Source organism: Patagioenas fasciata, chromosome 17, assembly GCF_037038585.1.
Source record: "Patagioenas fasciata isolate bPatFas1 chromosome 17, bPatFas1.hap1, whole genome shotgun sequence".
Taxonomy (NCBI): Eukaryota; Metazoa; Chordata; class Aves; order Columbiformes; family Columbidae; genus Patagioenas; species Patagioenas fasciata.
In genome coordinates, this window is record NC_092536.1 from 5,337,179 (window position 1) to 5,350,627 (window position 13,449).

The 13,449-nt window shown below is 52.5% G+C and overlaps 1 protein-coding gene across 7 annotated transcripts; it reads right to left on the reverse strand.

The window, feature by feature from the left end:
• Positions 1–1,097: 1,097 nt before the first annotated feature.
• CMKLR1 (chemerin chemokine-like receptor 1) lies at positions 1,098–13,240 on the reverse strand. Of its 7 annotated transcripts, none has more exons than XM_065851571.2 (4): positions 12,769–13,240; positions 11,079–11,152; positions 5,308–5,417; positions 1,098–4,773 (listed from the first exon to the last, which is right to left on the reverse strand). In XM_065851571.2, exon 4 carries the CDS (start codon positions 4,768–4,770, stop codon positions 3,685–3,687), a length of 1,086 nt encoding a protein of 361 aa, XP_065707643.1. In that variant the 5' UTR covers positions 4,771–4,773; positions 5,308–5,417; positions 11,079–11,152; positions 12,769–13,240; the 3' UTR covers positions 1,098–3,684. The 7 variants fall into 7 exon arrangements, with proteins under 7 accessions (XP_065707643.1, XP_065707644.1, XP_071671905.1 ...); XM_065851572.2 differs by having other exon boundaries at positions 11,079–11,238; XM_071815804.1 differs by lacking the exon at positions 12,769–13,240 and adding an exon at positions 7,594–7,768 and having other exon boundaries at positions 11,079–12,735.
• Between the last annotated feature and the right edge of the window lie 209 nt (positions 13,241–13,449).

Sequence of the window (13,449 nt, forward strand, 5' to 3'; positions counted from 1 at the left end):
GAAATGGAGCAATTGGAAGTCATTACCTCCCCATAAGCGTGTGCTGCACATCTGCCTTTTCCTCGAACCCGGCTAACATGGGAGCAGCGTTTGCCATCCTGCCAGCAGCCGCTCGCTTCGCACGCACCGCTGAGCCACAAACAGAACCTGCAGTTTTATTTTATATTTTATTTTGTTTTATTTCGATTTTATATATTTTTATTTTCTTTATTTTGGTGGTGGTTTTTTTTTTTTTTTGGTGGGGTTTTAAAAAATTATCTATTAAATGCCAGACCTATTTTTTTTTTTTTAAACTTCATGAGACTGGCATGCAATAATAAAAATTTATATTGCCCCTGGAAAGAGACGCCAACCGCCCTTTCCGCATCATTTTCAGGTACAAAGCTCTTGACATGCAATAGCAGCCCTGCCCGGCTGCCTCCGTGATGCCATTAGCCCGGCTCGTTGGAGAGCAGGGCAGGCAACGCTCAGCTTTTCCACAATTATTTTTAAAAGCAGCAAATCTTTCCGCTTGACTCAGGCTCAGTGAGCACCCCGGGGCGGGAGCAGCCGGCTCAGCGTGGGGCTGGGGGGTGACCCTGAGCCCCCGCCCCAGCTTTCTGCACTAAAAATCAGTTATTTTCTGCAATTTCTCACCCCGGGAACATTTTCCTGCCTCCCCCGGCAGCTGCAGCATCCTCCTCCTGGGCTGGATGGGTTCCTCATGTGTTGCCTTGACAACAGCCTCTGCACCAAAACTCCCTGTATTCCCCCCCAGTTCCACGGGGGTTTTGTGCTCGGCAGGTGATGAAGATGATGATGAGGATGCTGGAGAGCAGCTCAGGCTGGGGCTCCCTGCCCTGGCTAAGGACACAGATGCCCCTTTGGGGTGAATTCAGGGGGTTTTGGGCAATGACCCCCCCATCCAGTGATGTAAATGATGCTCAGCACAGGGAAGGGGCTCCCCCTCCTCCCCAATTAAATCACACACCAATTCCCGCTGCTGTTTAAGAGAGAGGGAAATTACCCATCTCAGCAGCAGCATCCAGAAGCTGCGGCAGCATTTTCACAAAAGCTCTATAACGGAGGGAAGTGCGAGTTATAAATCTGAGCCGTGGTTATATTCATACCCTAAAAAGAAAGCAGCGTGTTTATTTATCAGCTTTAAAATTTTCTGTAAAATTTACAGTTGACAATCTGCCTGAATGCAGTGGAGGTAAATTAAACGTGGCTCCAACCCACCTGGCATCAAGGAAAGGGAAAGAGTAACATGTTTATTGGTTTTTTTTTCCTTAATTCCAAATAAAGGGAGTGATTTATCAGCGAAGGAAAGCAGAGCTTTATCTCAGGGCCATGACAGCTAATTGAAAAAGAACACTCATTAAGGACAGTAATGTGTTCCGCAGAAATGATTTTGGTATATTCGGGAGTAATTTCCCAATTGCTCATGTGAAATGAGACCCAGCCCCATGTTCTGGGGCCCTGTGAGCAGCTGCCACCAAGCCCCTTCCCCGGATGCTAATTACATTTCATTTTTGCATGTTGGCCGCGGTGTCATTAGCCTCCTGCCGGTTTTAATCAAGAGACCAGTGTCAATTAATCGCTAAGGACGTCTCCCAGCTGAGCAGCAAGTCCGTTGCTCCCTGCGGGAGTCAGGGGGACTGGGGTCAATGGGGCAGCTCCAAGGACCCAAAATTTAATATATTGGGCCTTCACATCACTGTAGGGAACCACAGCCAACATGGTCTGGTGAGCTTCTTCCCCCATACGAACAAAATCTCTAGTGCTGCAAAAAGAAAGCTGAAAGGAGGCAGCTTCGCGTGCTGGGGTATACCTGGAGTATTTGGGCAATATCAGAGGAATTGAGGCAATACTGAGTTGCATTTCTCTGCTATGCTGCTGAAAAGAAAGAAAGAAAGAAATCTGGCTAAGAGGCTCGTGCGCGCTGAGTGGTTCTGCTGCTGAAGTGTTATGATGAATATTTCTGTTTCTATTTTGTATAGATGCATTTTTAATGCGCCCCGTTTGATCTGCTTGCTGCCTGCCTCGCTGAGCGACGTGGGAACAGCAATCGCCGATATTCCCCAGGGAGTCTCCCTCGATACCTGGCAGGATACAGGGTCCAGCAGGTGAAACCTGAGAGGTTTTTCCCTCTTCTTCCCCATTCTCACCCCAGTGCTGGGGATCAGGAATACACCCGAGGACACTGCTTACTGGGAGCCTTCCCGCTCCACACCATGAGCCTGAGCATGTACCGGGGGTATTTGTATGTAAAACGGGGTTTTTTATTAAATAGGCAAACAGCTACCAAGACAAACTCAAATATTAGGTTTCCCAAGCTGTCATTATAATGATGATTTAACCCACGGTTATGTACCAAGTCATCACTTCAGAGTTTGTGGGTTTTTTTTTTCGGAAAGCTCTTTGGAGTGATAATAGCCCCGCTTGCAAAAATCCAGCCATGAAAATTATTGAGGAGCATCCTCACTCTGACATGGGCCATGGGCTGGGAGCATCACAGCACCGGAGCAAGGGGCACTAGGATGGCACTGGGACCTCAAGGGACACGGTCGTTCCTTGGTTTATTGGGAGTGAGAGGCTGTGGGTGACATAGAGAAACTAACACATAAATAAGCATGACACGGGTGTCACAGGCAAGAAGCCCAAGTGGTGAAGGATCTCCCAGATTAACTGTGCATGAAATTGGATAGAGGTGCTGGCTCGGTCCATCCTTCACTGCAGAGATTTGTGTGCAGCAGCAGTTTCCCACCAGCCTGGTCAGGAAGAGAGAAAAATCTTCCCCTAGGACTGACTGATCACAGCAGGGAGAAGACACCGATGGAGCCACAGAACCCAGGTCCACTTGGATCTGTGATGGGACATCAGGTCCTCCCCCAGGCCCACATCCCCAGTCCATGGCCCTGCTCCTTGCACCAAACTGCTCTGTGAAATATGAAATGTGTCCATCAAAGTGGGGTTTGTTCAAAAGACACTTCAAAGGAATCTTTGCCTCTTTTTTTTCTCTCCACATTTTCCATGTCTGTGACCCTGTGCACAAACCCAATCCCCACCCTGCCAGGTGGCCCTGGCTCTGGATCACTTAGATGTCATGTGAGATTTCCCAGTTCATCAAGGTTGGGATGTTCAAACGCTTCTTGTGAAGACACTTCCCAGGGTACAAAGTGCTCACAACACAGCTAAAAACACATTGTGCCAGTACCAATATACTTCAGGACTTTAACATGAGTAGCTATACGCATACATAGGACATAGAAAGAGTGTCACCAGTTTTGCCGTAGCAGGTATTATCCATGGCCACCCATCTCAGGGTCCTTCCCAGACACATCTTCCACCCAATCTCCCATAAGGATGTCTCTGGAAAGGGCAGTAACACCCTTGCCAGGCCAGAAAATGCATAGATTAGACAGGAATGCCCTGAAATGTTTTCTTAAATAGTCCAGTGCAATCATCTTAGCAACCACAAAGACAGATTAAGTGAGGTTGCATCTTCCCTGCGTGCACAGAGCAGTGGTCTGAACACCTGCAAACTCCCAGGCAGCAAGACCAGTCAAAGAATACGCTATAGGACAGCATTGGATCATGATCATCCCACACTGAGGCCACTGCAAGGGTGGCCACCATCATAGTGGTGGGCATGGGCAACACTGGAGGACTGCGGCCCTCCTGCAGGCATCCAGGTTGAGTTCAGAGAACTGTTGTCTCCTTCTCAGTCATTGAAGACATCTTGGAGAAGCTCCTGTGAACGATGCTGGAGTGAGCCGTCTCCTCACTGAGGGCATTCACCAGTCTGGAAAGGATGGTGACCTTGAACTTCTTAAAGTCCTGGCCCATGAAGACATAGAGGACGGGGTTCATGCAGCTGTTGGAGGCAGCGAGTGCCGTGGTTATGGGGATGCTAATCTCAAACACGGAGCGTGGGATCATGTCAGGCTCTGTTTCCAGGAGGTTCAGCAGGTGGTAGGGACTCCAGCAAAGGAAGAAGGTGACTATGATGGTGATGATGATCTTGAAGGGTTTTTTGGACTTGGCAAGGCGGTTTCGACGCAAGTTGAAGGCAATGGCGATGTAGCAGAAAGTGATGATGGTTATGGGAAGGATGTACCCAGCGAGGAACCTGGTGATGTTCACTGTTCGGTGCCTCATTAGTGCCAGGGCTTGATAAGACTTATTCCTGGAGAGGGAAAAGTTGCTAAAACAAATGATGGAGTTTCGGGTTTGTGCTGTGTCTCGGAAGACAAGAGACGGGCAGCTCATAATGATGCCGATGGTCCAGATGATCAAGCAAACTAAATATGCTAAATTGGTCGACCGATGGTTTTGAGACCAGACAGGAAAAACCACTGACACGTAGCGATCGAAGCTGATGGTGGTGAGCAGGAGGACACTGGTATACATGTTGAGGATGAGGAGGAAGGAATTCAGCTTGCACATGACGGTCCCAAAGATCCAGTTGTACCGCATGGCCGTGTAAGCGATGTTGATGGGCAGGAAGATGTTGAAGAGGAAGTCGGCAACAGCCAGGTTAAGGAACCAGATGGCGTTGACTGATTTCTTCATCTTCAGAGTTATGATTGCGATCACGAGGCCATTGCCAAGGATGCCCAACAAGCAGGACACACTGTAGATGACAACAGAGAGGATCCTCGCAATGTCCTTCGGGTCGTGGGATGGGTCTGTCCCCACGCTGCCAGCCTCCTCATAGGTGTAATCTGGGTAGTCACTGTAGTTATCGACATCATCCAAGTAATTGGACAAATTAGAAAGCGCCATTACCTGTAACCAAATCACAGCTTGGTCAGTCCCAGCTCTCTGGCTGGTGATGTTTCTCTGCTGAGCAAACACATGGTGTTAATCACAGCGAGCACAGTCCACAGGAGGGACACTGGCCCCCCAATACGCACAAGGGGGACATGAAGAGAGGGGACAGAGTACACAGATAAGGGGGGTTCCCATGGACACCCCTTCTCTGGCCCCAGACAAAGATGCTCCTGTGGCTCCTCACCAGATTCCCACCCCCAACCAGGAGACATCAGTTCCCTGCGCCACAGGACGTGATTCAGTCCCTTGTCTCCACCAGGATGTGGCTGTAGCCTCATCTTGCAAAAAATGTCTATTACCCGCCTACTTCCAGGAGGGAAACAACTAATCTGATGCTTATTAACAGCTCATTAACAGCTCTGAGACCTTACAATCTGCAAGATATCATGGCTCTTCTCTTTTTTTTCTTGCAAGCACCTGGGAAATCAGGCTGAAAACCCAGTTCCACACATGCCCTGCTGATGCCAGGCGCCTGTGACAGCCGCTCACCTTCCGTCCCCGGGGACCACGGCTGGGTCCTGGTGGGATGTAAGGAGAGATGGAGATTCAGTGTCCCACAGCACAAAGGCAGCTCCTGCTGCGCAGGTCTATGGATGGAGCTGTAATATTAAAACCAAGATCAAACAAAGACCATTCACGCTCAGATGTGGGGTTACAGGAGGAAATGGAGATTCAGACGTGTCAATTTAACCCTCTGCAGCCTCCCAGGAGGCTGGTGTTGCCCCACACTTTGGGGTGCTGTGCTGACCCCACCACAGATTGGGTCCTGTTGTGATCCCAGCAGCTTTCAGGATAATCCAGCACAGAAATCCTGTACAGAAATCCAGGACAGAAATCTGATACTGTACCCTCAGTACAAGCATCCAACATGAGCCAGAATCACCAGGTACATGCAAAAAACCCCACAATCAAGCCCACAGTAACATCATTATAAATAATTGAAGCCATAAATATGTGTGAAGTGTTTGGACTCCCATAAGGTTATTTCTCTGATTAAACCAGTGCCATGTGTATTTTGAAATGTAGATTACGGTAACTAACAGCGTTGTTTGCCATAATCAGAAGCTGGTTTCCACCAGCCAGTTAGAGCCCTGTGTTAAACAGGTCCAACTCCTCCCCTAGGAACAGTCACGGTGGGTTAAAGCCAAGAGCCACCAAAGCCAATTAGCAAAGCCCAAACACACCATAACAAGCCACGGTAAGAGGGGTGAGATCTGTGCCAACCCCAGAATGGGACATTGCACCCAACATTGTCCTTGAGGGAAGGACACAGCTCTGCCTGTCCAGGCTGGACTCTCCTGTTTCCAGGGAGTTTCAGTCCAAAGACCCCCCCCAAGCAACACCCTCCCCCCACCCCCCTACTTTGAAATCCCCATGATCTTTGTGTTGGAACCTATTGTTTCTCCCTGGGTTTTTCCTCCTGTTCCTTCCTGCTATTCCTGCTGTTCCCATGGCTGCAAAGGCCCTGTCTGGGGGCTTAAATCACAGCCCCATCACCTCTCCCCTTGCCAAGCTTCAGGAGATGATAAGCAGCCAGAATAAATAAGATTTTAATGCAAACCTAGTGAATTAATTTGAGCTGGAAGGAGGGTTTGCCCCACAAAACCTTGGTCGTCAAAAGGAGGAATTAAAGTTGATGATCCAGTGGAAGTACCAGCATCAGCAGAAGCAGCTCTGCCAGCATCAGGGGTTGATGTTCTCAGGTAATGAGCCATCCCAAGCACCGTCTTCACAGACCGAGGTGTTTCATGGCATCACCTTTGCAAAGGTAAAGCTGCAGGAAGGTGGGGGAGCCCAGAGCCCCACATCCATCCCCCCCCACCCCAGCATCCTCAGCCAGAGAGCCCCAAAGCTCCCAGGACTCACTCTGCCACTGGGGACAAACCCTCAAGCAATGTTATCCGACTGCCATTTCCACCCTGGTGTCACCCATGGAGTGACCGAGGGACCCACCACTGTCCCTCCCCACCACGAGGATCGGTCCCATGCCCACAGTGGATAGGAGCGATTCCTGCAGCTCTACAGGCTCCTCTTCCACTTGTGCCCACTTATATATTTCTCATGTAAAATCTCCTATGTATTATTATTTTTAAATCACTGAGCCCAGAGAGCACAATGACATTCAGCTTGACATTTCAAAGCTGTATTTAATGGATTATTTATTTGAATTGTCTGTTTATTTTGTTCCCCCATCGCCCTGCTTTCTTTTTTTTCTTTTCTTTTCTCTTTGGTTTAACAGTTGCCCTTCTCAAAGCAGACAGACCAGGAGGTGATGGAACAGAACCCCCCCAGACCTCTCCTGGGTCGAGCAGTGGGGTGGCCTTGGTCCCGGCTCAGGATGAGGATGCCAGAGAGGGATAGGAGCAGCAGGGCTGTTTTCTCGCAGGGTTTGACAGGTGCTGGGTTTGTTCCCAGGGCTCACACAGGGTTCATATTGTGAACTCCAAGGCAGGGGACAGGTGGTTGCCAACCCCCCCATGAACTCCTCAGGATGGCTCCGGGTAGCAGGAGCTGGAGCCCAAGACCTGCTGGAAAATCATCCAGCAAATTCCCATCTGCATCTCCAAAACCCTCCCGAAATGGAGAGCCTGAGGGGCGGCCACACAAAACATCTCCATTTCTCATCGTAAAAAACTCAAAGTTCGGAAAAAAATAAAGAAAAAAAGAAAAGCCACAAAACTAAGAGCATGTTTCAATGCTCTGGGTTGAAAAATACCTCACTTGAGCCAAAACCACTTCGCTCCCCATTCGCTCTATTCATCTCTGTCCTCCTACCTCAACAAAAATGCGCACAGGATCTACCCAAAATAGCATTTTAGTGCAGCCAGCCGCTGGCCCCGTCCTTCCCGCAGCTGGACGTCTCGGTACCCGGGTGGGATTCCCACTGGGCGCTCGCACAGCAGCAGCATCACCGCCCGCACCGGGGGAGGATGAGGTCAGGGATGTTGTTCTTGGGAAGGCAACAGGAAACAGAGAGAACAGCAGAAAATGTTCAAAATCCAGTTTTTCTGGGCGAAAGCTCTTCCGCGGCCAGGACAGACGGGCGGGGGGACGGATGTGACGGGGGCTATGGGGAAACGGGGGGAGCTCAGTCAGATCTGCAGCCGTGCTGGAGGGGCAGGGGATGCTCAGCCCACCCTGGCAGCGGGTATCAGTGCTGCCCAAGTGCTCAGCTGCCTGCACTGGGCATTTATAGAGACTGGCAGGCTACCAGTGCTGCTTTCTGCCTCTGTCAAGGCCTGTGGGCAGTGCTTTTACTGGAGGTGCTGATACAAGTTTGGGGGGGAAAAGAGAAAAGAATAATAGAGGAAAAAAAAAAAGGAGAGAGAAAGAAAAAAATATATATATTAAAAAAAATAAATGAAAAGCAGATCAGCTTTTGAGCACACAAGATCCTGCCTGAGCTGTCAAAGTGCATCGTGCTTTTACCCATATGATGCTAAAAAACCGGGCTGGGACCAGCACACGTCTGTTTGGGGACCCCACCAGCACTGGGGGAACTGGGGATGTCCTTGGGCTAGTGCTTGTCCCTCACCCCAGCACCCACAGGGTGCTCAGGGACACCCAGGGACAGGACAGACAAACCTCCCTGGGAAGCAGGCGGATGGCTGGGAGGCTCGGGGGGCTCTGCCTGCACAGCTGGTGCCGCCCCCAGGCAGCTGTTCTGCCTTTTTCCAATTCCAGCATTTCCCCTCCTTCCCGCAGTGGTTTCCGACGTCCCAGTGCACCCCAAACCCGCAGCCGCTTCCTCCGGCAGGCGTGGGGGCTGCGGCCCCTGCAGCACACAGCCCTGCTCCCCGGAATGGGGATTGCCAGCAGATGTTTGGGGGGAACATGCGGTCGCTCATCTGAGGAGCTTTGGGAAGAGCACGGAACGAAGCAGCATCTCAGTGTCCCCCTAGTCCTGCTGGCACCAATCCCCTCTGAGCTGTGCCCAGCCCTGGATTTCCTCCCATGGCACATACTGGTCCCAGTCCCCTGGGTGTTTATGGCACTGGGTGAGCTCAAGTCCCACCCCATGGGTCAGATCCTGAGCACAGCAAGAGCTCCGGGTGCTGTTGTGGGAACTGGAAAGCAGCTCTGGGTCCAGAGCTCCGATTCACCTTGATTTGAGTCCGCAATTGCCATGGCAACGGCTGCTGCAGGGATATGCTGCACAGCATCCCTGTCCCTGCAAGGATGCTCAGGATGGAGCCCCAGCCTTGGGTGTAAATCGGCCACCAGCCATATGCCCAGCAAAAAGGAGCAGGGACTCCCCCGCACTGCGAAGTCCCCAGCCCTGGCCTGCCCAAAAGCTGCTCCCCAGCTACTGTCCCAGCCCTGTCACCTGTCCCTGAGCTCTCCAGCTGGCAGAGAAGGGGACAGGCATGTGGGATGCCCTGGGAGAGGCAGCAGCATCCCGAGCATCCACAACAGCCTGACACCAAGAAAACAGGCTCCTGGCAGTCCCCACCGAGTGCCCAGTGACATGGGACCCCTGAAACCAAGACAGGGGACAAAGTCCATCCCCACAGGAGAAACTGAGGCACTGAGCCGTGCCTCAAGGCTGGCTGCAGGACAGGGGGAAGCCCGAGCCCTACCTGTATCCACGGTGCTTGGACACATCCCCGCAGAGCAGCCCTTGCCTCCTTGCTTCACGGGAACCCCTGGCAGCCTTCAGCACCCCCGGTTGCTCCCTGTGTTCTGCCTATGGCTGCGTCCCCCACCCGTGTGAACAGGAAAGAATTTGAAAAAAAAGGAATAGCTGGAAAAGGCAGTCTTAAAAAAAAAACCCGTCTGTGCCCAGGGTGGGATGGAATAACAGCGTGAGTCAGTGTTTGTCTGGGCAGAGCCTGGGCTGTGCAGCTCAGGACGGGTCTCTGTGAGCTGCCCCTGGCCATGGTGTGATGGAGAACGCACCCCAGCACAGCCAGAAACTGGTATTTAACCTCAAAACACGGATGACGCGAGACTCTTCCCAGAGCAAAACTGCAGGAGCCCGGAGAGTGAACCCGTTTGTCCCTGGCACAAAGTGCCTGGGTCGTTAAGAGCCGCCCCATTAGTAAGAACCCAGCCCAGCCCTTTGCTTCTCCTCCTTTCTGCTCTTGTGAAGGTTGAGTATTAAAGGGGAAAATCTTGGGCGTTTGTACCGACACAGACAAAGATTTCCTTTAGAAAGGGCAGCTTGTGTTTCTGTGCTGCTTAATATGACTTGAGCTGCTTCTGAGATAATAGAAGTTCTTTCATCTCCTCTTTTTTTTTTTTTTCTCTTATATATAGGTTGATATTAATTCTATGCTCTCCTGGCAATAAGAAAGTCAATAAAGCTTCTTTCTGAGCATCCTCCCCCCACAACGTCGCACCAGCCCAGGCGAATGGGGCATGAAACGCTGATTCCAGGGGATTTGCATCCCCGTTGGGGCTACAGCCACAACCTGGCGAGAATGTCCCAAACCATGGCCTGGGCTCTGTCACAGCTGCTTGGGGACAAAGCCAGCACACGCCTTGGGGACACTGTAGAGGCGAAGGGCTTGCGTGCCACCTGCAAAAGCTGCCCTCAACTGCTTTGGTATTTCGAGGACACGAAGAGGAAGGAAACCAAGAAAAGGAAACTGCTCTGTCCCTCCAGCTGCCAGAGGGACGGACGTGATCAGGAACGGGGGAAAGTTGGGGGTTGCAGAGCTCAACCCCCCCCCCCAAAAGTCAGAAAATCACCCCGGATCCGCACGAGCATCCTCCAGCCCCAGCTCGCAGCTGCATCCCACGCTCCCAGCTGCATGTTGATCAGCACGGCAAAGAAAAGCCCCCCTGTTCTCCCTGTCCCCACTGAGGTGACACTGCCATGCTTTTAGGAACCCCCTTTAGCCCCCCTTAAATTCACGCCCGGGTTTTCTCACGCCTCTGTGCAGTTTTCCCATGTGCAAAGACATTGCGGGCTGCAAAACCTCATTTCCATTTCGTTGAAAATCACAAAAAATAAGGGTTTTGGGCAGAGGACGGCGGGCGGCGGGGACTTTCGGGGTCCCAACGCGCACCATGGTGCGCGTTGGGACCCCGAAAGTCCCCGCCGCCCGCCGTCCTCTGCCACGCCAAACCCAACTTTGTAATAACAGGGGAGCAAAAAACCTCAACCGGTTGCAAATTCCTTGAGCAAAGTAATGACTTCCATCTGGCTGCAGCAAAACCTTCCCTCCCAAACATGTATTAAAGTGCATATATTGAATTTATCTATTAAAAATCTATATTCATATATATATATATATAAATCCAGAGCTATTTACCTGAGCTTGCTAAATCCCGGGGTGGGTTTCAAGCTGAATTACACATCTCTGCTTCTTCTATAAACTCGTTAAGGCTGCACACAAACAATCCTGGGGTTATGTTGCTTCGGCACACTTTATTGCTGAGCTTTCTCATCCCGAGAAGGACACGCATGTATTGCTGATGGGAGGATGAAAGTTTAAAAGAACCCCACAGCCAGCAGCATAAACCGGCTGCTGGGCTCGACGTGGAGATGGGCAGCGCCTGGGAAGGGGGAAGCGATGCTCGGCAGCAGGATGTGGGGACATGGGACTTTGGGTAAAAGGGCTTTTTTTGCACAGTTCAGCTGGACATATAGAGGGGACGGGGCAGCTGGTGTCCTCGGTGCTGGGTCTCATTTATCACCACCCATGGGTGGCTCAGGATTCAGACAATCATTTTGGTTGGAAAAGACCCTGAAGATCATCAAGTCCAACCATTAACCCAACAGTCACCAAAGCACCCTCATGAACCTCATATCTGCGTCTGTTCAACCCCTCCAGGGATGGTGACTCCAGCACTGCCCTGGGCAGCCTGTTCCAATGCCCCACAGCCCTTTGGGGAAGAAATCCATGAAGAGTCCCACAGGACCCCTCAGGCATACCTCCCCTGTCCAAAAAAGCCATGGTCTTGTTGATCCCAGTGAGGGGTGAGTGCAGCTAAAGGACCCTGGAATTTTGGGATGGGGCATCTCCAAGATGCATGCAGCAACTGAACCTGGACAGCCACAAACCTGCACAGCCACAAACCTCCACCCTGAGCTAGGGAAGCCCATCCAGAGGAAGATATGCACTAGAAATACACATACATGCAGTGCCTGGAGCAAAATCCTGCACCTCACACAGGGAGCATCACATTCAAGGAGAGCCAGCAGCGAGGCCGGGGCAGAGCTCCCACCACTCACTGTCACCAGCATCCATGTGTTTTCTGGTTTCAGCCACGCACAAGGGAAAAATCCCAGTTTTCTCAGAGCTGGTAGCAGAAGAATTGCCATCCAACTGTGACCAAGGGGACAGCGGGCGATGCCCAGTGAGGAGCCTCTGGGAAGGCTGTGGCCACTGCCATGGCCTGTGCAGGTGGGGACATGAACCTGTCACATGTGGCCAAGCTTCCACAGAAGCCAAAAAAGAGGAATCAGAGTGCAGGGCAATGCCGCCTTTGCACAATGTCATGTTGCAACATCCCCCACAGCTGAATCAGGAGGAAACTTGCTGATGCGCTCAGATCGGCAGGTCCAGCCGAGAGAAAGGAGAAGAGACCCAAAAATCTCAGATGTCGGCATTGAGCAGGGATGTCCTAACCCAGGCGGCTCACGACCGACACGCTGGTGTCCTGCTCCCAGGGGCTTGCGGGACCCCCGGAAAGGGGCAGCAGCTCCACAAGGTGCTGGGTGCCAGCAGTGATGCCACGCTTGTGGCATTTGTGGCATGTGGCAGGTCCCCAGAGGGGTGCAGACCCTTTTCACCCCAGCAAAGTAGTTCCCCCCACAGCAGCGGTAAATGCAGTTCGCTCCCAGAAGCAGTAAAAACCCATGAGAAACAGGGTCCTGCTGGAGTGGGTTGCACGGGTTGGCTCTGCCAGCAGGACCCATCCTGTCCTGTCTCCCCCAGTAACGTGCCCCGTGCCCCCCAGTATCCCACACTCCAGCCTTCCAGTGACCTTTCCGAATACCTCGTGTGGTGCTGCGCTCTCCCACCGCTCCGTGCTGAGGATGACGAGGTTTGGGTGCCAGAACCACCCGGTGCCCAGCGAGGAAGAGGAGCTGCTCAGCCCAGCCCTGATGCCGAAGGCCCCTGGGAGCGACACTGTCATCCCTGCAGGGACTGCGGTGCAGGGCACCAGGCGCAGGCACAGCCCCGCTCCTCACGGGTTTTAAGGGCGAGGGGAGGGGGACGGAGCAGCAGCAGCATCCACATCCATCGCCGGCGTGTTCTTGGCAGCACGATGCTCCGGCAGCAACAGCTGGGAGAGGGTGTGCCGGCGGGAGCTGGGAACGCTGGCCCCCATCCTGCTGCGACCCAGCACGAGGAAGCAACAAACCGCTTCCCAAGGGGCCTCTTTTCCTGTCCTGGCCCCCCCCAGCCTGGAGCTCACCGCCCTAATGAGGGCTAATGAAGCACAGAGGGCTCCCCAGTGATGCTGAGCCCAAGGGGAGACAGGTGGTTGCCAGCCACCCCGCTGCGATGTCCCCACCCCAGGTCACCCGCTGTCCTCTGCCAAACCCCCCCACCGCCCCCAACTCCTTCCAAGACGTTGAGTCACTTCCCTTCCTCAAATCTGGCTCCCAAACGCCGCGGCGGCTGCTCGGGGGCTGCTGGTCCTGGTGGCTTTCATTAGCACCAGGATGCAGCA

Coding starts and splice junctions, on each gene's coding strand:
- CMKLR1 (XM_065851573.2), bottom strand. CDS start 4,770: ATGGCGCTTTCTAATTTGTCCAATTACTTGGATGATGTCGATAACTAC.